Source organism: Anopheles gambiae, chromosome 2 (genome assembly GCF_943734735.2).
Source record: "Anopheles gambiae chromosome 2, idAnoGambNW_F1_1, whole genome shotgun sequence".
NCBI lineage: Eukaryota > Metazoa > Arthropoda > Insecta > Diptera > Culicidae > Anopheles > Anopheles gambiae.
This window is the reverse complement of record NC_064601.1, coordinates 93,015,303-93,038,070: the sequence shown is the minus strand read 5'-3', so window position 1 is coordinate 93,038,070 and position 22,768 is coordinate 93,015,303. Positions and strand designations below refer to the sequence as shown.

General features: G+C 44.5%; 1 protein-coding gene and 1 long non-coding RNA gene across 32 annotated transcripts in view; one reads left to right on the top strand and one right to left on the bottom strand.

The window, feature by feature from the left end:
* The window catches only part of LOC1276638 (protein alan shepard), a 203,991-nt gene that overhangs the window by 164,316 nt on the left and 16,907 nt on the right, over positions 1-22,768 (top strand). For 25 of the 31 annotated variants that reach the window (XM_061645397.1, XM_061645399.1, XM_061645391.1 and 22 more), the window contains 3 exons: positions 9,925-10,163; positions 15,301-15,359; positions 15,729-15,853. In XM_061645397.1, coding sequence (XP_061501381.1) covers positions 9,925-10,163; positions 15,301-15,359; positions 15,729-15,853 — 423 coding nt within the window. The remainder of the gene's footprint in view (positions 1-9,924; positions 10,164-15,300; positions 15,360-15,728; positions 15,854-22,768) is intronic. The other 6 variants (XM_061645403.1, XM_061645402.1, XM_061645394.1 and 3 more) reach the window with 1 other exon arrangement.
* On the bottom strand, positions 20,061-22,277 carry LOC133391383 (uncharacterized). Its single transcript, XR_009764886.1, has 2 exons — positions 22,146-22,277; positions 20,061-20,200 (listed from the first exon to the last, which is right to left on the bottom strand). It is a non-coding gene; the product is annotated as an uncharacterized LOC133391383 (long non-coding RNA).

Sequence of the window (22,768 nt, the reverse complement as noted above, 5' to 3'; positions counted from 1 at the left end):
TAAGGTTAAATAGAAGTCGGAAAATGTGTTGAAAGAAGGGATCAATTAACTTCATTCGGCTCGAAACTTTGCGTATAATCAATTTGAAAAACAAAGAAATAATGATTGTACGTTGCCTTGCCTGCTTCTTGCGAGTTACAGGGTTTCGAATCATATAAGGAAATAGTTCAATCACTTAGGGGAATGTTGCAAATCGGTAGGGGAATATTGCATGTAAGCTGTGGGTGCCGGTGTAAAAAGCTTCGAATTAATACTGATGATTGAGCTATTCCCTTATATGATTCGAAACCCTGTATTGGGAGAATGCAATTTATTTATTTTCAATAATGACTACTCCCACTAAGTCATAGAGTTAATTTCTTATTTGCTTCAGTAATTGATATTCATCTGATTTATAACATAATCCAAGAGGCATTGCTGCAAAATATCATGAGCATCATGTGATGGTCACCACCGACAACAATGGACATATCCGTGGTAGTTTGTTGTTCATTGCAAACTCAACGGAAGTGCGTCATGACATGCCGAACGCGACATGCGAATGCTTCAGTCCAACGCAATACTCTGAATGACAAGCTGAGCTTAATGCCGTCGCAAGCCTAATCATGACTTTTTCTGGCTTTGAACAGTGATGCCAAACGCCACTGTTTCAGTCACGAACACTCATGGCTGAAACGAAGTTCACGTCTGCTCACGTAAACACAACTGTGATGATCAGGGGTGAGACTCAAACAGATGGTAGACCCATCACATACATATCACATACAACCAAATCTTGATCACTCACTTGACATTTTCTCCCTATGATAATCACGACTTTCTTGGGACATGCATGGCGAGTGGTTCCAAGCATGCTTTCTTGCTCCGCTTTGATGGTCTGTTGGATAGAATGATAACGCATTTGAGGGAGAAATCATGCTCATTTTGGTGTTGGGGATTACTCGCACGCACCACATATCTCCTATGACTATTGTGATGATCACCGACAAAAAAAAGTCACGACCAAGTAACGGACCAAGAGTTGGTTGTAAAAAAGTCACCAAGCATGTGATGGTTGCAGCAACTGTTAGAGTCTCACCTCTGATCATCACAGTAGAGTTCGCCTGACGCTGACATGATTTTGTTTCAGTCGGAAAACGTCATGTCAATGACATTTTGCAGAACTGACCAAAGCAAAAAAAAAAGTCATGCCCAAGTAAAAAAAGTCATGAAAGTTTGAGTCAGTCAGATTTTTTTATGACATTGACAGTGACATTTTGCAGCACGACCAAGAGGAGTAATGCATGTAATGATTCTGATGAAAAGCCTATTTTTCACTTCAACTGTTTTATTCACAACCCGTCACACTGTAACCGATATCAACTCTTCCGCGAAACCTATCTCAATTTTCAACATCCCAAGCTTCCGCTTAAGCTTCCTTATCGAATGGTAGATTACTGCAGGGCTGGGACCAAATTGATTGAAAGAAGAAATACTCGAGTCCGAAATGATTTCGTTGATTCGAAAATAGATAGAGTGAGATCGAGCGAGAGAGAGAGAGTGAGAGAGCAAGAGAGGACGAGCGAGTTACAAAACGACAAAAATACCGTATTGAAAGTTTCGGGACAAGCTCCATGCTGGCAGCAATATTCAATTATGCTCTTCCAATACTGCCCGAATCACCAACCCCTCCCCGTTGTGACATGCCCAGAAGCATAAAACGTTTAATTGATTGAAAGCATTCAATTTGATTGAGCAGCATTTAATAGTATTTTGGGACTTGGGTTTTTTTTCGTTGTTTCCTGTTGTATGTGTGTTTGTGTTCTCTATCTTCAATACCTTAACTTCTCGACTCTCTATTTTACCTCTACTATCGGTGCTATCATGGTGGAGAATGCTCGTGATGATTTTTTTCTTTTTTCGCCTGTGGTTTCCTCCTTGTTGAACAGGGAAGGGAGGGGGGCTTTCACCACGCCCAGAAGGAAATTAGAATTGCGGAACTAATTTGACATTTCCAAGTGGTGAGCGGTCCTGTTTTTTTTGTGTTTGTGTGTTTGGAATCATTTTCGACCTTTGCAAGAAGAGGTGACGCTTCGCTCGCTAAAAGCCGGATGAGATGGGCGTGCAAAAATGACGGTGAACTGTGCGAATGCGGAGAGAAAGCGGAATAAAGGAGCACACTAACAGGTATCTTCACTTTTTGACCTCCATCATTTGTTGCTGACAGTAGCGGGAAAACGAGAAGAATGCTTTTGGGGGAAATAGAATGCAGCAAGAAGCCAGAAAAAAAACAATGCCAGGGAGACGGGCAGCACACAGGAGAGGCAATAAAAATGAACATCTTTTGACAGCAACAACCAGAACTCGGTGTGTGGGCCTTTTTGTCGTTTTTTTTTATCTAGATGCTTTCAAGCATCATTTCATTTCCGTAAAATAATCTTAACCACTGTACCACTTTAAATGCGAGGAAAAGGTTGCAACAAAAAAAAACGTCCTTAAACGGTCTATTCACCCTGTGCCACTCATAGCTAATATCGTTAAAAACTTTAATTGCTCACATTTTCACCGCAGCAACGGGCTTTCGATGGCCACTTTCGTTCATCGATTGGCTCCACTTTTTACCAAAAAACTGAGTTCAAGAAGGAAATATTACTCCTCCAACCGCAAGCATCGAAGTGAATGTTCTCCCATTTTGGGACATTTTCCCTTTCCTCCCCCTTATCACTTGTTTGCATCTGACCGAAAGCCTGGACTAAACCTACTGATGGATTATAGCCACCACTGCCGCAGGACATAATCTATAAACTTTCCTGTCGGTCGGTCGGTCGGTCACCTTCTCTGTCCTGTCCTACCGGTTTGGGGTGGTTGGGACACGGTCGGTGGGACATATTTATCCCTACTTTCCCGCCTTCGGGGCAGCGCAAGAAAGATGACTTTTTCCAGCAACCGACGAAAAGGTCGGGAAATGAATAAGAGAGCAGCTGCTTTTAACTGTCCGGTAATGTAATGCCCCCGCCCCCCCCCCCCCCTACTACACCTTGCTTTTTGTCGTGCCACTCCTATTGCCACCCTGCCAGCAAGGGGTTGGAAAAGGTGTAATCGATTAATTAAATCACAGCACCGAAGCAATAAAAGTTGTTAAAGTGGAGGCTTTTTAAAATAAACGATGCCAGATTTACAGCAAAAGCCAGCCGGGGCCGGGAGTTTTCCGGGAAATTCTCAACTCTTTTCCCCATGCTGGGCAGGGGGCGTAGAAGGGGCCAAAGGAAAGCAGGTCAGGGAGAGGAGGGGGAGGGGAGGCAAAATGCCATCGTATTTGCAACTGGTGAAATGATGTTTTTGGGTCATCAAGCCGGTGTTTCGTGGACAAGGGTCGTGTCATTTCCGTGAAGCGAATCGGAGAAGAACAAAAAGAAAAACCCCGCTTCCCGGTAGTGTACAATCCTATCTCGTGTCCGTCCCATCGGGGTTCCGCTCTTTTGGGTGTACGGTGCCCGCCCAGCCATGTTCTTCGACACTTGCCGTGCCGAAAGTTTGCGAGCGAACGCGTAATTACCAACAGGTAGACACAGGTACAAGCAACAAACCCCGGGGGGGGGGGGTAGTTCTGGCGCTTCCGTTCCAATACACGATTGGAATACCTACCCCCCCCCCCCCTACAACACGGTGGAGAAATGGTTGCCTTTTAAAAAAAAAGGGAACAAGGATGGTGGTGGGGAAGGAGTTCCTGTCTAATTATGATAAATTTCCTATAAAGTTTATGTGTCCGCCCGCGCAAAGGTGAAAGGTTGGGTGCGAACGGTTTATTTGCAACAATCTTTGCTCGCTCGCTCGTGTGCTTCCGGTTTTTTTTTGTGGGAAGGAAAACTTCCGACCATTGAAGTTCAATGACACGCGAACCTCGAACGTTTGGAGGAAAATGTAGCACATCCGGGCAATGAGGACTGGAATACTGGCAAACAACGTTCTGGGTTGCGAAAACTTCTGCCACTGTTTACCACTCTCTCCGGGGAAGCGTCCCCGGGGACCTTTGGAAGAGTTTAATTTATTGGAAAAAGTGTGAAGTGGGTGTGTTTGGGCGAAGTTTTTGGTCCGCCCTTTCCCGAACCCTTTAATGACCTTTAACCGCTCCCGATTCTGCGAACAACTGCGGACTGAATTTTACCATATCGGAATGAAATACTTCCCGTTTTCGCAACGGCGCTTTAATCCTAACGCGTGCTATCTTCATCCTGCCCTCAGTATCGATCGTTCAATCGAGCAATCAAGCATCGATTTTTACTGCCCAGATTTGGTCTGGTCCCATTTGGCCTGGCCGCCGTGCTGCAGCATAATTGTCTCCGGTGGAATGAATTCCACGGGAGCTTCGGTGTTCCAGGCCTTCTCTCCAGGCATTGTATTAAAAACAATTTCAGCCGCAGCAGTGCGTTAGGGGGAAGAGGGTGGACATCGCTTATCGGGACAAGAACCTCGGTGCGTATACAGTGGGAGCATACACAGTACGCGCACTACGCCGGACGGTCATGAATCATTTACGATTATGGCTGCCAGTGACATCGATTGCCCGATTGTCGTCATCATAAACGTTAACCGTTGCGTGTGTGTGTGTGTGTGTGTTTAAGCGGGTGCGATTGCTTAGTACACCCATACCAAGGGAGCAAAAACAAACGCAGGGGGGGTGGAGCGACTCAAACAGGGGATGAGGGTTATATTTCGAAATGATTTGACATTTGCCAACGGACGCCATTATCGAAAAAGCACACAGCTTCCTCTTAGAGCGCACGGCCCTACTCGGCAGAGCAAAGCCATGATAACGGGCCTCCCATCCCTCCCCATACCCCACAGTGGAAGCTTTCAAAAAAAAGGGAGGGGGGGGGATTGCATTTAATATCCACATCTAATGTGTATTTTCGGCACAGGTTGTGGTTTGCCAGTATTAATAGAGGAATGACCAGTTCAATGGGTTTTTTTCTACGTTCTGCAAGCACACACCATGACCTCCTGCGCTGCGAGATAGAGTGAGATAGTGGCCGCTCCGGAATATAACGACCGATTGTTGGCCCATTCCATGGACAGTTTTTTTTTGTTTCATGATGGCAAAGGTATTTTCGGAGTAAGCACGGTGGTCATTTTGAATGGTCGATTTGTGTTTGTGGGTTTGTGTGCTCTGCGTTTCCTGGTGCCCTTTTCCCTCCCCTTTTATGCTACGCACTGTGATACAGAACGAATGATAACGAACCTAATGACAACTGGCGCGCACGGGTTTTAGACCTTAGACTTACCCCCCCCCCCCCCCCTGAGCGCTAAGCTAATTTGTGTCATTCGAACTCATATTTTCGGATACAATTGACAATCGAAGTACGGTTTAGTTGATAAGGTGCTTTCGAATAGTGATTGCTGTGTGGAGATAAATCGACGTTGGATTATACAAATAAGTATGATTTACACAAGCTAGTAGCGACAAACCTAAAAACACTCAAGCGTAACAAATGCTTTGCCTAAATCACCGAACAGCTACTTAAAACAGTTCAATGTATTTTGAAATTAAGTATTTCATTTGCATGTGGAAAATAAAATCTTTACTTTAATTACTTTTGTACATTATCTCCGCCGGCATCACACTCGGTGGTTCTCTTATCAATCTGCAACCTCATTAAAATCGTGCAATTATGAGTGTATTGGCGAGCTTAAAAAAGCAAAACAAAGTAATGTCACCGTCGTAAACTGTTCGAAACATTTTGATTGCGGCGTGGGGAGTCTTTGTGTTGTTGTTGCGTCTTATCGTCTTGAAACATTGTTACGAAAGATTAAAATGGTAATTTTAGACATTTTATATGTTTTTTTTACTGCAAAAGGAGTGTGTTGAACTTAGAATTTTGGAAATTGTAGTCACATTTTAAAAATGCTAAGTTGCAAATTAGTTCCATTTTTAGCAGTGAATTTGTTTTGTCATTTGACACCGTTTACACGCAATTTTTCTACGATGCCTCAATGAAACCCGAACCATTTTGCCACAATGTTGTGTACGTTTCCCACACACACACACACGCACTCACCCTGCTTCTATTGCGTAAGACTCCATTTAGTCAAACCCTTCTCACGCGTAATGTGCGTACCTTATAAGGGAAAAAAGCTATTTGCGGCAAGCAAAATATGATTTTTATGACGTATTTCTTTTTTGGGGGTGCTTTATGTACTTCTTGCGGCGTGCTTTTAACGAACGGCTTCGGGTGCTCTTTGCCTCCCTTCGTTTGATGTTTTGCGGTCAGTCGATTTACGGGAAAATGTCAATCGGATCCCCAAACTAATCGAATAAACGTAACCAATAGCGGGAAAACTATTCTTTGCGTTTGGTACACGTAATAGACACCTCGAGCCTAAAGGTAGAATTGTAGTGGAATTATAAATGTTTCGGGAAACAGGTATGACTTGAAACATAGGCCATTTTAGTCCAATATATTACATTAAATGTATACTTTTAACTGCCCCTGAAACAATCAGCAATAAGCTCACGAAGCAACAAAGACGAAAGGTGTTACGCGAACCATTTTCCAAGAATTCAAATCGTTTCCTTTCCATCAGTCAATACAATCATTTACGCTCGTGTACATTGTTCGCAGTACGGGGAATGAATCACAAGAAAAAAACAACAAAAAAATGATTTGCGCAAAAGTACAGCACCGACAGCGACGGGCCGGAAAATTGAACCAAGGAATGTGTGTCTGAACGCGGATGCCTTTTCACACTTCTATCTGACTGACTGCCCACGCTACTCTAAGATTTGCTCTTGGGGGTTTTCTATTTTCCGAGAATGATTTGGTTTCGAAATAGGAGACAAGGACCAAGCATAGAAGAAACTCACAAAAGCTAGTCCGTCGGTGCTATCATCCGAAATGTTCATTAAACGAGTATTTGCGTCTTTTTCTAATGTTTGTTGAGTATTGTGTTGGTTGTATTGCTTTTCTCTTGTCGCATTGCAACATTACTAACAAATTATTTAACGATACAAACGTTAAATTACCTATTTTGATAAGATTTGGCTTATGGTTTATGACTTACAAAACAACGTTTGCTTACATTTTCCTAACATTCATGACAGTTATTGAGGCAAACCATTTCTTGATAGCAAACTTCATGTTTGTGCGCTTCCGATTCCAATTCCAAACTTATTCCAAACATCTTCATACTACGAAAGACATGCTTGCCATTACATTAAAATGCACACTCCACCGGCTTGTATAATACCTTAAATCTGCAAGCTTATACAAACTCAAATATCCACCGCAGCCAAATCCAACCCATAGTGCCACCTGCATAATGTGTCAGCACAAATGCTGAACTAACAATTCTGCGCTAAAAAAAATAAAAAATAAAGAAGAATCGGAACCAAACCTCATGGGAAATGCGATCAAGCCGCACCTGGATTCAAGCGTCCTCGTACCATGTTAGCGTTGCACTAGCAAGGGCGGCGGTTGCACAAGGGATTGTGAAGAAGAAGCACGAGGACACACGAGAAAATGCTTCTCGATAAGGACAAATACAATCGGATAAATATTTTAGCATCTCCCGAATGCGCGTGTATAGAACATTCCTCCGCGTACGAGTGGCGCTCAGCGTTTTCGTCTTCGCCGTTTTGATGCTGCTGCATACTGATGAGACGCGGGGATTCAAGCGCATTTGGCCTTACAAACACACACACACACACACACACACACTCGGTTTGGGGTGTGCTTACTATACCATAGCTTACTATGGTGTGAGCTCCAAAGAATGGCGCTGCCACGCGTACTAGTTAAAGAAGAAGTTTTTAAAATTCCACCCTTTGCCAAACAGTAGGCGCAGCACCACCTGCAACTGCTAACGTTCAGCAATCGGACGTACGAGAGATAGTGTTCTCATCATCGGACGCCGGTGTGATGTCTTTGTGGGGTGGAACCCCAAACAAGGGAAAATGGAAAAATAAATAAATTGAACACTCTTTTCAAACATCACCACGGCAGCATAACTTAAAACCGTGCAGCTCTCTCTAAACCTGCGTGGAGCGTAAGATTGGGGCACAGGAAAGAGGAACACTCCACTTCCTCCTAGGCGGATCATCTTGTGTATGCGCATATCTCCTCCGCCGACCGTCAAAGGAGCCGGATGAACCGGGTCGTTCGTCGCTAGACACATCGAATCGCTTCGAGGCAATGCGGAACACTGGGGAGAAAAGAAACCGCGCTTAGCAAAGAAAAGCTACGATGACCCTTTTTTCCTCCCAGTATTGGTTCAAATTTTTATCTCGCACACAAACTCGTCAAGCTCGTCAAGCTCGCTGCAGCAGCCCCGCATACCACCCGAAAGAAGATCCCGAAAGTGGAAAGAGAGGAAACACAAAAATGTATATTATTTGAAGTTGTTTTTTGCTGCACGGTTTTCCCGGCTGTAAAACATCCTTGCATTTTCCCTTCTTTTTTTTCGGCCGGAAAAGTTGCTCCAGGAACTTGCTCCACCAGCAGCAGCACAAAACGGATGACGATATGCCTATGTGTGCTGTATGTTTTAAACTGACGCTGTTATCTCTCTTTCTCTCTGTGTGTGTCTGCAACGGCTATGCAAATGTGTGTATGGATTTGTAAGTTTCCTGAGTTGATGCTTTTACCATATCCAGCACGTGTTATCCTTCCCGTTGCTAAAACCTCGCCCGCGTTAGGAGTGTCCCGCCTGGAGCGATGCAGAATTCGGAGAAAATTCGATTTCGAGAAAGTATCCCCCTTTCCCAACCAAACAAAAAAAAACCCTTCAATCTTCCCCCCATTGCTTTTCGTGTTGGAATAAGAAAGAGGCGCTGTAGCGCAAAAATGTTTTATTAAAATTTTCGAATTAATCAAGCCGGCAGGGACGCAGCGGGGGAAGTAGAAGCACCATGTGTCCTGAGAGTTGGGACAGTCTCTTTCTTTCTTTCTCTCTCTCTCTCTCTCTCTCTCTCTCTCTCTCTCTCTCTCTCTCTCTCTCTCTCTCTCTCTCTCTCTCTCGTGCTCTGTGCTGTCCGTTTTCTTCGGCACCACCTTCATTCCGGAAGGCATTTCGTTTGTCAGTTTTATTTCCTCGGAGGTTCTTAGGCTTCCAGTCTGTTTCCCCCGTTAGAAACATCGTTTCAGGCATTTTCACGGCCCCGAACGCGGAAGCGTCTGATCTTGGACAGTCGTCAGTCGAATGCATATCCTTGGCAGAAGGGGAAACCGAGATGGGACGAGTAAAGTAAACAATGCCTACTTGGTTGGGATGGTGTGTCATGGCCGTGTTGTTACAAACACTTCAAAGCACAATTACACACTGTTGCAAGATTCATTAGTTTCGTTTTCCATCGTTTGCCGGCGAGACCACGGGGCCGGTTTTGTTATATTAATGCCCTACGCTTTCGCTGCTCTATGGATCGCGTGTAAGAGATCTCTGCAGAAAGTCCCAAGATCCCTAGGATTCATGGTAGATCCTGAATTAGGAATCCCAAGATGAAACGTTTAATAAAATCTACATAAAATGCATCAGGATGACATCTTCTTAAAGACTTAAGAAGGTATTCAAATAAAGGATCAATACTTTAGGTTCGTTACAAAAACTGAAGTACTAGTTGGAGAAGTTTTGCATAATTAATAAAGTAAGGATTGCAATTCCAAGAAAAGCAAGATGTCTGGAACATTTTAAAGACAGAACAAGACTTTCTGAATCATTTCAGCTGTTGAGATCCTTCTCATCCACATTAAAATGGAGAACTTCAACTCCAATGGTACAATTCCATCTCAAAAGGAATCTAATTAATATCATAAGCCATTAAAACGCAGAACTCCAATTATATCTAAAAAACAATCGACTTCAAGTCTATTTATATACTAAACTCATCACTAACATTGAGCTAATCGTAACACCTCTTTCACTCTCTCTCTCTCTCTCCCTCCCTCGTCATAGTACGGACAGCGTGTGCCGACAGCAGCGTCGCCCAGCAACACGAACTCGAGCAGCTCGTCCAACACCGGCTCGCAGAGCGGCACCCTGAGCACGAGCCTGAGCAACACGACCAACACAAACAACACGATGGGTCCTAGCAACACGCCACAGCAGACGGAGCAGCTGTCCAAAACGAACCTCTACATTCGCGGCCTGCAACAGGGCACGACCGACAAGGACCTTGTCAACATGTGTGCACAGTAAGTAACCAACCCCCTCCTGCTGTCAGGGAGGGAAATGGGGGGGGGGGGGGAAATGGATGGAGACCAAATCCTTGCAAATAATGTCAACAATGATGTGGTGGGGGCGTGATCCGATGCGATTAGCATGTGACGCGCGCGCGCTGGTGTGCCGGGGTTATTAATATTTTCTGCCATTCGTCGGCTGTGTTTGCGCCTCTGTTACATGCTGTGTAAATCTGGGTGAAATATATGAAGCATGGCCTTTTAACCGCCGCGTGGGATGATGCAATCAAACGCGGGCGCTCTTTACCTCACCGCCCAATGTAATATGAATTATTAAACAGTAAGGAGGAAAGAGCAGCAAGCTTTTCTTGGAAGGAACGGAAGGTTTAAGCCTTTTTTTTCGGTAAAGTTGTTACAGATTCGTGGAAGGATCTTGCTTGAGCTTTAACAAATGTTCCATTGCTACAAGTAATGCTCACAGAAAGTATCCTTAAATAAAATGTTTTTTAATGCGAAATAATGAACAAATTTCAATACTCGATACTCAAATGCTCAACCCTGTCACTATCATCATAAAATCAAACTCATCGTTTCACTAATTTTAATATCACACGACCCCGCCAAATCCACAAACCACGCACTGTGTAACTTTAACTGTGAGGGTTAAGTGGTTTAGCTTCACTAAGCTCACCACTACCACTACCCCCCACCATCAGCATCCACATCCCTCCCACAACGCTTTCCAAAAAGGCATCGCCATTCATCGCCCGTAAACCACCATAGAAAGACCACCGCCAAGCGCAAAAGCTCACGCGTCTCGAATGATTGCGCATAAATGTCATCAATTCTGCCACACTTTACGAGTGGCAGCCCCAGCACTAGCCCCTTCCGCTAGTTACTATCCAACGCTAATGTGTGTGTGTGCCACCATCCTCCACAACATCCAAACCATTCTGCGGCTGGGCTCAATCTCACTCTATAGTGTGGAGATGAGATTGCTACCACTCTATTTGCCCTCTTCCCAAAATGCTTCCTCCTGTGTCTCTTGGTTTGCAGGGCTTTGGCAATTGTACGGATTTCCGGTACGATGGCACTGGGTGCAATCGGAACAGTTTAGGAGAGCTCCGGAGTTCCGGAGCTCCGACTCTTCAGTCTGCCTCCCAGAGCCCCAACCCGGGATGGAACAATAACTCTAAATGAGTTTTCTTCTTGTTCTTTCTGCCTCTTCATCACACACTCTGTCTCGTTGGCTCCCACTCCCAAAAAGCAACGAGCCGTTACTGTGTTTTTTGGCCGTTAATTTTTGCCCTCCGCTCGTCGCGCGCTCTGCTGTCGCTGAAATTGTGAAACATCCTCGCATCCTCCAAAAAGGACACCAAAGCGCGACCAAAGGGAGCAAGAGAAGAGTGATTGTGTGCGTTGTGCTACTGCTGCTGAATGCCCACAAATCCCACAATCAATCTTTTATTCATGCGAAGCATGGAAATTATGCGATGGTTTTGCTGATGCTCTTGGTGTTACTGCTGCCACTGCTGCTATGTTGCTATTCACTCGACTCTAGCCCGTGCCATTCGCTCAACTCGCTACGTGTATGTGTGCGTATCCTTGGTCGCGTTCATTACATTTCACCAATATGTACATCGTCCGCTCCACCGGCTGCTGCAGTGGAGAAGGGCCGATAAACGAGCGGCGCGCGAATTTCTGGGAAATTTGCCAAAAAGGCTACGAGAATCAGAGGAGAGAGCAAATGTATGCGCAGCGTGTTGTAACGCTCCTATTATCCCCCGAGGTGGTAGGTGACAGGAAATTTCATCTAATATTTCACACTCCTCGTCCTCTGGAAATTCGTCTAAGCGCTAGAAATATGAACCATGGCCCAAATCACTAAAAACCGTTCAATAAAGGATCTGTTATCCATTTTTTTCTATTTATTGTCTTCCCGTTTCCTGCCACCAACCACCGGCATGACCGGTCTTAATATTCTGCCAAGAATCTGCCGATTCTTATTGATGATGGGGACGCCTTAGCGTCCCTTTTTTGTTCGGCTGTTGCCTGCCCGGTTGTTCAAACAGTCGACTCACGCGCGCACGCCTAGCCCTCTGCTTTGCTGCTCTGGCCCTGCTCTGTGCTAGCGTTGGCATTAATTTGGTAAAACTTCATTATTATGCTTCGCAGTACATTTTGATCGAATTGTGGGACGGAAGGGTGGACGTTGCATGATGGTTGTGCGATGTAGCGCTTCATAATGCTTCAGCCCCATTACCTTAGTGAAGTGGCAAAGATGAATTGGGCTAAGGGCTGGGCCACTTTTCGGCAAAAGTCATTACCAAGCCGACACGATGATAAGTGAGCAATGTTTACCGTCGTCAATGCATGTTTCCGGTGCTGTAATTGATCCTGGCGATGGGAGGGATTTTTCTAGACACGTTCTAGACCCTGGACAGACCCCTCTTCCACCAATCAGTTCGGATTCTTTCCCGAATTTCTCACAATTTATTCCAGCACGCGTTAAATGCAACCGCGGGAAGAGTAATGCTATAAGTCACGAACGAAAAGTCTTAATAGAAGCGCACACATGCAGACATACATTGTTCAACCAAAACTCCGGTGTAATTTGTTGAACCTTGGCTGTGAAGGTTACTACAGGTTTGCGACACCCAAAAGGACCTTCACATCCGCCCTCATATTTCCTGCTGTCACTTGCGATAAATGATTGGGAAGCGGTAAGGTTCGTTCGCAAGACGTTTGGGGTGGTGTCCGTGGTGTCCGCTGCCCCGCTGAATTCAAGTAATGGGACGTGCGCTGGAGGATGCTGGACCTTCCCGGAAGCTCACTGAATGACGGCTATAATTAGCTGGCGAGGCTGGCACTCGGCACTTCTTGGTTTGGTGTGTGCTGTGTCATGCGAAACCAATAACGTTCCGTCCCTACGTCCTACGTACTGAACGTTTAGAAGCAGAGAAAAAGATCAATAAACAAGTTATCGATAAGCTTCGGTTGGAGGGCGGTTGATGCAAGAAATGTGTTGCCTAGTTCGATTTGACAACAGATACATCAGAAAGATCGAAAATTATCAGTATAGCGTTGTTATATTTCACGACAAGTTTAATGCCTTTGCTTCCTCAAACCATTAATGCATACGCCATCTAGCGGGAAAATTATAAGTTACTAATAAGAGAAGATCACTTCTAAAGAATGAATGTTTATCTCATTTCATAACCCTAAGCTTCTTTATGCCTGCAAACAAATAACTTGCAGTCTTTCTACCGTAACGTGAGCAAACGTGGAATGAAACTAATTAGCAATAACGTTAAATTCACTTAATCTGACTCATTTACATATTAGTCCATAATATTTCTTCCATGCTTAGTAGTGCTATGTCTTAAATTAAAAATACAAATTTCTAAATAGCGACATTTATTCAAATGGCATTTCAACGCCTTTCGTTAACAGACAGGAAGAGCTTATTCGTCCTCCTTCGTCCCTTCCTCCCCACCCTGACCCGTAAAAGGGGCCAACGGGGGCCAACGAATCATCATTCTCGGACGACTACCCGTTCATTAGTCATCCTGTTGGGGTTTTTCTTTCGCCGAAACAGGGAGCTTTCTTCTACTCAACCCCTTTGAATACCGTTGAATTGTTTATTGTTTGGTTCTGGTTCTCAGACTGCTGCTTTTTGCTGCTTCTGCTGCTGCAGTCTGCTCGCTAATTTGCATTATTTTTCAACGGTGCTGTTACCGCTGTTTTGTTGAATTTCTGTCTGCCGCCCCCCTCCCGTGAAACAAATCCTGCCTTGACGGTACATTTATTTTGCTTGTACCTTTTCTGCGACTTTTTCGTTTTGTTTTTTAATCCTGTTTTTTTTTTTGCGCCTTATTTTCTAATGCACTGCTGCTGCACTTTTGCACTTTGTTCGACGTCCGGTTCGGGGGGTTTTATGTTGGGCTATTGTGTGCTTGGGAGGTGGTTGGTTTGTTTTTTTTTGTTGTTGTTCTCCCTCTCTGCTGTGCTGTGTTGTGCACACCGAGGAGAGCACACAATGATTATGTGTTTGGCCCGTTGGGTGGAGGGTTTATGGTCCCTTAAGCACGGACACCCGAGCGGGCACCGAATGCTTCCACCCACACCACACTCGCTACTACGGTGACCACTACCATTGCATCGAAATAGGATACGCTTAATTATCGGACCCTCCTCGGATCCCGCTAGCCGCTCTGCCGGGTGGAACTTTTTGTTTGCTATTGTACCTTAGCACACGCCGCGACCAAAAGGACACACACCGTTGCACAGCAGTGTGCGCGCTAACGAGTTTTCCCACAGTGGTCTCTCGCAGGGGGGGGGGGTTCCGAGCTCTCCACGTGGTTCTTGCTGCCCGGAAATTGTTTACACTTTCAAGTACATCGTTCCAAAATTAATTTCCCATTCATTGTGTCCCTTTCCCTCGTTGATAGGGCTTTTCCTCTCCCTCCCCCTCTCCCAAGGAATGTGTGTATGTGAGCAGCTGAATCCTTTTTTTTTCTTCGCCCAATGCATTCTCCCCCACCAACAAAACACCTCACGTGGTTACGGTTCCGCGTGTGTGTGTGTGTGGAACCGTTTTTATGTCCCGGAGATTTTTGGTTTATTTATTTGTGCTCTTTGTTTTTTTCCACATATTAAAAAAGAGAACACGGCTACTATAGCAAATTGTCCCTACCGAGAGGGAAAAAAGCTATCCCGTGTGGTGAAAAAATTAACGCTTCGCCGCTCGGAAAGTGCCACCGTGGCCAGCGTACGTGTGTGTTAGTCAATGACCGGCGGACGGACGAACGGTTAACGATAATGAGTGTGAGTGTTGGCGCAGAAGAAGAAGGAAGAGAGGACGGGGCCAGCAGCAATCGAAAACTGTTTGCCATTAATTATTGTCCGATCGTTATTGGAGATCACGAACACACAGGCGCACAGATTTGGCTTGCTTCTTTTTTCCGCTTCCGGTAGCAAAATATATTTATCACGTTGTGTGTATGTGTGTTTTTTTTCACCGGCTTGGAATAAATTGCACGAAATGGCGAATGAATTCATTATATTTTTGACAAACATTTGCAAGGATTTTCACGTTTTCAATCGTTTATTTCAATCACTAATATATTTTTTCCTTTTTTTTCGATTGCAGGTATGGAAACATCATCTCTACAAAGGCAATATTAGATAAAACAACAAACAAGTGTAAAGGTAAGGTCTAATGTGTTCGGTTAATGGTGCAAAAAGCGGAGAGAGTGGTGTAGCAAATTAATGTCCGCACAAGTCTTCCTTTTCCTACCTTCGAGATCTGCACACAGTGCAGAAGGATTGAAAATGAAACACAAACAGCAAATGGAAAACGTTCCACCAATTTGCCAACAAATGTGGCTTCCCCCGGACAAACTCCAAACACCACCAACCAATCCACCTCTACCCCATACGCGCGCTACGATCGATGATTTTCATTAATTTCTTCCTTTCTTTTTGTCCGCTTTCTTCTGCATTCTCTCTTTTCATCCTGGTCGGGTGCGCCCCAACCAACCAACCTATCAACGATTGCCGAACGACAAACAAATCCAGGATACGGATTTGTTGACTTCGAGTCGCCGTCCTGTGCCGAGGGCGCCGTCAAAGGGCTTCAAGCGAAGGGCATCCAAGCTCAGATGGCCAAAGTGGGTATCTGGGTGCTACATAGGCCGGCCATTGTACGTTTGTTTGCATGCAAGTAATACTTACACTTTCCCCTCCCCCTCCCCCTACCCCTGCCACAGGCCTTTCCTTCCCTTCCACAACTACTCTGCCCGCCCTCTTTACCCCCGGTTTTTCTCTCTTGTGAAAAGACGAGCCCGTTTCTCTAGCTAAACAACCAAACTCACACACACACACACACAGATACAAAACTCTAACCACACACACAGAGTAACACGGGAACATGGTTAGAAGAGAGACCTTACTCTACTAAACCTTCTCACACTGACATACGCATGCACACTATCAACACGCATCAACACCAACTGTCATGGACGAGGACATGCAGACGGCTTGTGTGTGTGTGTGTGTGTGTGTGTGTGTGTGTACTATTGACTAAATATAGGCAATCCCACCAATTAGCCAAACGGACCGACAACGTCAGTGACTTAATATATCCCGCCAATGGATTTTACACCCATTACTGTTGTGTTCTATTGATTACTTTTGTGTGTGTTTTTTTTTCTCACACTATTTTTGTTTGTTTCTTTGGTTCAACGGTTTGGTGTTGTGTGTTTTTTGCATTCTATAAGGTACATCTGACATCAATTGTCATTTATCGATTTTTTTTCACATTTTACTATTCGTATTGTTTGAGTTGTATGTTTTTGAAGCAAAAAAAATCTCTTCTTGTTTGTGCGAAGTGTAAAGTTTTTCTTCGTTTTCTACTTTTCCCCCTTTAAAACAAAACACCCAATTTTACGTGTTCACGTTTCATGCCTTCTTCCTTTCTTCTTATTACGTTTCGAAGCGGCCCGTATCCGTCTTCATGCGGATTACGGCTTTATCCTTTAACCGTACTTCATCCCCCCCCCTCACCCGGTAACTGCAACAACAAATCAGCAAAAAAAGCTAATTCAAACAAACAAACGAACAAAAAACTACTATCCCGTAACAAAAATCACACCCGAAGGTTGCCGAACGAAGCGAACGATCCCCGTCTGAAAACGGAATCCCCCAAAAGGGGATTTGAATGCTTTATTCGTAAAGCTAATTTTCACTCTCATCTCATTGCGAGACACAACAAAAACAACAAACAGCCCAACTTAAAGGGAGAAAAGAAGCAAAAGCCAAACAAAAAGTACGAGCCAAAAGCACCTCCCAACGGCCTGGAATCCGTCCGGCTAGCCGTCGTGATTTTGGGGGAAAAACTTTCAATAAGAGCGCAAAAAAGACAACCCCCCCCCCCCCCCCCCCCCCCAAGGTCCTCAACAAACACGGTATGGTGGCTGGCTGGAAAAGTGGAGAAAAAGTTTCCCTACCATTTTTTTTGTTTAGGGTTTGCTGTCGCTATACACCCACAGGAAACTTCCGGTGCACGCAGTCTCTCTGGTCCTTCTTGGAGCTCTTTTTTGTGTGCTACTTCTACTTCTACTTTTCCCCACACACACGCGCTGTTACACAAACCCAACTAAACTTGCCTGCCGTGTGTATAACGCGAACGCCAACGCCAAATGCTCGTTGCTTTTTTTTTGCTGTTGTTGTTATACTGTCTCGCCCTTGCCCTTTTCTTTTGCAGAATTCATATCGTGCTCCCTCTCTCTCTTTCTCTCTTTTGGAAAGGAGGTAGAAGGAAGTTTAAACGAGTTAATAATTAATATTACACTTCAATGAAATTGCAATACACACCCACTCAACGGTGTACCTCTTGCCTGTGCCCCCCAACCACCGAACCTAAAGCACGCCTGCGAGGGCAAACTAATGGGGTCAAAGTTCATGAACCTTTTTTTTTTCTTTCAAACACACTGTTGAACCAGCATTGCAATAAGAAGCAGCTTGGGACAAAACAAAAAACAACAATTTCCCAAGTATGCTTCTGATTCTTTCCCACTCTGTTGGATGGTTTTTGATCCATCCTTTTTTGCCATTACCATTCCCACAAAATGCCCCACACAATTACACACACCAAAAAAAAACTTACACACTTAATGGGTAATCCAATGCAACAAACGAGGCAATACACATCAAACAGAAAACATAAAACACATACAAACACGTACCTACTTCCACGTTCTAACAGAGAACAATCGACTGAAATGTGCGATTTTGTACAAAAAACACATACACACTACAATGTGAATTGGCACGACATCCAACCCCTCAACAATGTCATATATACGCACCACATACTAACCAAGTTACTCTGGGCATGGGCTACTACTACTACTACTACTGTTGTACTTCAACCATTGAATCGAAGTAGCTTAATTTCAGTCTCACACTAACGAACCCTGTGCTATTAGCATGTGTGTGTGTGTGTGCAAGCTACCTGCTGCAGATAACAGTGTGTGTGCACTCTACTGTTAATACTACACTACTCTATCGTACTACTACTATCCCCACTAACGTGTACTCTCTCCCCCGAACCCCCAAAGTACTAACCAATTATGTAGATTGTTTCGTTGTTTTCTTGCCCTTTTTTTTGGAAACATGTGCGCGAGAGATACTGCAGTTTTGACGTTTTGACTCAAAAACCCCCCACATCCCCCAAGACATCTCTTTTCTACATCTCATTCATCTTGTTTGGATTGTTTTGTTGTTAATTTTTTTTTCTTGTATTGTTTTGTGCGATATCCTTCCATTTGTTTTAATTTCGCCCTAAGATCAATGACGTGTTAGAGAGTTGGGAGCGTACTTCAGACAATTTTTAAACTGAAAATTCCAAAACAAACGACACACGGTAGGAGGGATTTTCCTACAGCACACTCCACACACACACATACGTACATACCAATCCACGCCACATAGGACTGCATAAAGGGTTTTCCAAGGGTTCTCATAGTTGTGGCACACTTCCTTGATTCTTTCCTATTGGAAGTGAGCTTCATATGATGGAAATTGGACTCTATGGCACCCTTTTAAGACAGGCTCTTTGGAATTCCAACTGGATTTGTCCAACCAGTGTGCTATAGAGTCCAATTCCCATTACATTAAGTTCATTTCACGTAAGAAGGAGTCAATAAAGTGTCTCACAGTTATGAGAACTCCTGGAAAACCCGGTAAGTGCCCGGTTGACACTTACCGGGACGACAGACGGGGAGGTCGTAGTAGTAACGCGTCTCCTTACCTGTTTTCTCAATTGACACTAGAGTGTGTATGAGTGTATGCGTGTGTGAGTGTGTTTGTTTTTTGATAGAAATGAGTGTTTAAAACATCTTCCGACTCCCGCTTCCTCTCCCGATACTCCACGTGTCCCTTTGCCTCTTTTAGAATAGAGCGGTACCGAGCTTCGAACCGAGTATCCAACACCGTCGAAAATCCCCCCCCCCTCCAAACTTGGTTTGTTGCCATTAGTCGAGATATGTTGATAAGCGAATACCCCAAACCGTCCCCCAGTCCGTCCCACCCGTAATAGCTCTGACCTGCCCAAAAATAGCGATCCAACATTAGTGCCATATAGAATAGAGGTTTGAAGTTTTGTTGTGTTTACACCTGAGAGGAGTTTCATATATATTATAAAAAAAAACCATAGTGTCTCTTTTAGTGCGTCTCTGCTGCGTCATCTGTCGCCCCCATCGTCATTAGTCGGGGGGATGGAATCGAACGCAGTGCGAGCGCAAATTTTGTGTTTGAACCATAGCGGACAGAGATAGTGTTGTGTGTTTGTGGTTTTTGTTTTTCTCGTTACTTCTTCTTCTTCTTCTACTACTTCAACTACTACTACTTCTTGTTATAAATATAGTATATAAATAATGTTTCACCTGCTAGTGAGTTCCGTCCCGTGGTTCAATGAACAACACCAACAAAAAAAACAGACTCCCAAACTCCCATCACCCGTGTTTCCCCAATCAGTTGTGCTGCGGTCTACTCTAGTGTTGTTTGTTTGTGTTCCGTTTACCGATCTACGATTGTTGCTTCCCGTACATCTTGAGATTCGCTCCTCGCTGATTCCGTCCAATCATCCGTACGTCGCCCGAACGTTGTAGTTTGTCCTAGTTTGCCAGTAGTCGTCGTAATCCTGTTGCCCTGTTTTGTGAACTAGAAAATGCTGCAAATCCTTTCAATCCCCGCCGTTCAAGCCCCGTCCCGCCGATCATAGTTTAGCGCTTGTGTTTCAGTAAAAGTTTCACTATCGTGTAGGGGGGGTTTTGCTTGTGTGTAGAAGAGTACAATCGTTCATCAAATTTGGAGTACTTTTAGAAGATAGTTTCACTTAAAAAGCGATCCTTGTTGTATCCTTTGGAGAATATTTGCAAGCAATAACTATCATTGTCCAGATTCAGCTCCAGAACTAGATCTGAAAGCCGGCAATGTTGGATGTCGTGAGTTTAAGTGGCATTTTATCCTTACACCTAGCAGTACACCTCCTTTTTTTTTTTTATTCAGTAGGGACGGCTTTGCCGTATTGCTTAAAATTAGAGTACATATAAATTCAGTTTAATCTTTAATACACGACTGTTGCGAGACATTTCCTTCTCGCAGCTTTAGGAGGGCACCATATCCCGGGTGTGCTCGGACGTTGCTGTCAAAATCCGATCCTTGTCCTTGTCGAGTGGTCCAATAAGAGGGGGCAGAGGTCGAGATCATATGCTTCGTCATTATCCTGTGGAAAAGAAATTTTCCAAGGCTTGCTCGAATTCTTCTGGTTCGTTCTTGTCCGTTGAAGTAGTCCGCTCTTGTCCGTGGGCATTGCAGGGGTCTTAATCCAATCCATATTCCAGGGCTCTTTGGGATGGTTAGTTTGCATCATTCTGCATTCTTGCCTCTGGTAGCAGAGTTGAGGTGCTTTGAGAACTCTCGCGGAACTCTTTTTGAAGAGTTTATCTTTACAAGGACTTCGTCCATGCAAAGACCTTCTGTCTCAAGCTGTAGCTGACCCAAGATCCATACAAACCACGCTCATTCATTCATTCATTCATACGTACAGTCATTTATCACAAGCAAACTAGCGATTTACAACATGTAGCACAAAGACAAACAGATGGAGTGGGAGTGGGATACATAACTCATTCAGCCAGCCATGCAAGAGCAAGCCGCACGACGATGATACATGACCGCACCCCGCTGCCAAAAACCGCGAAGATGCTACGAGGGAGCAAGTCCCTCCATAGCACCCCGCGATCCATGCCATCGGCGTGAGAGTGCATGACAACGACAACGACCAACCAATACACAGCCAGCCACAATAGCTCTGTTATAGGAATATTACACAGTTAATCCGTTAGCCCTGCAGAACTCAAAGATGATCCTTAGAAGGCTCCAGTCTGACCCAGCTAGTATATCCCGGATGGGAACACCAGGAGATCTTCCCAGTTTTTCGACTGCATCCAACAAAGTGGGTCGTGCAGCCTCGTATTCCACGCAAGACCATAGAAGATGGTCTATGTCGTGAAATCCAAGGCCGCAGCCACATGCTTTTGTGTCGACCTGTCCTATACGCTGGAGATGTGCGCCCAATGCGAAATGATTAGACCTAAGTCTAGACATCATTCGAATGAATGCACGCTCTCCAGAGATGTCGCGGAACCAAGGTTTCAAAGAAACTCTAGGAGAGATCGAGTACAGGAACCTCCCAAGTTCATCCGTGTCCCACAAGCCCTGCCAGCGTGCAATGCAGAAAGCTTGTGGGGCTCGTAAGAACTCGTGAGGGAGGATAGGTCTATCGTAAAAAGACCCTTCCGAAGCACCCTTCTTGGCCAAATGGTCTGCTTTCTCGTTTCCTAAGATGCCGCAATGAGCAGGCAACCATACCAGGGATATTCGAAACGATTTTTCAAACAAGGAGCTTAGGACTTTTAGAATTTCTTTTACAAAATAGTCTGGGCTCTTAATAGCCTTCACGGATTTTAATGCTTCAAGAGCACTTAGGCTGTCTGAAAAAATTACATACTGATCCGGAGGGCATGCACTTATCAACAGTAAGGCATAAAAGATTGCGGCGAGCTCCGCTACATAAACTGAGCATGGTTGGCGTAATTTAAAATATGCTTCGGTACACGTGTTATATACACCAAAACCAATGCCCTGCTCTGATGAGGATCCGTCAGTGTAAAAATGGTTTACATTTGGTTGGCCATGTCTTTCCACAAAAATGTTGGGAATTGTCATCCAGCGAAGATTATCAGGGATAGTATTAATTGCCTCCCTCAACGAGGTATCTACACTTAAAATGGAACTGTAGGACTCTGGTAAGCTGGCACTACTAATGTTTTGAAAACTACTAGGGTGCACCTGTAGAGAAACAAAATCACGATAGACCTTCATGATTTTGCATTTAGAACCTATCTCTTGCAGTGTTTAGCAGTACACCTCCTAGTGTCATGCAAAATGCTCGGCCTTGTATACCAAAGGTCCTAAGTTCAAATCTTATCTGAACTGGCAGTCAAGTTATATTAAATTCAAGGAAATAGCTTATTATTTAATAACATTGGTATTGTGGGTGCTTTTGCCACATTATGACAGCAAACATCTCTAGCCTAGCTACGTGTTATAATTAGAAAAAGTAATAATTGCCACACCCGTACGGGGGGGTACGGTACAGCAGCGCCCCCACATGGGGAGCTACACAATAACTATACACGACGCCATAATAAAGCGCGCAAAAAAAAGGCAAAGTAATAGAAAGATTTATGGAATCCTCGCCCCTGTGCAAAAAGAATCCGATGATGCAACTCCTCATTTCTTCCCCTCTTTCCCAGCCAGCCCCAGCGGCTCTAGTCGTAATCATTTTACGAGCAAACGATAAAAAATTACACGATTTGCATCTTTGCTTTGCCCGGGTGTGTATGTTGGGTTGTTGCTTTTCTACCGACTCGGTTTCCCGTTACACGTCCAACCTGGACACAACATTGGTGTGTAATAATAGTATGTAATGCCCAGTAAAGTTGGCAATAAACTGCAGATAAACTACCCACCACGACCGGCGGGGTGTA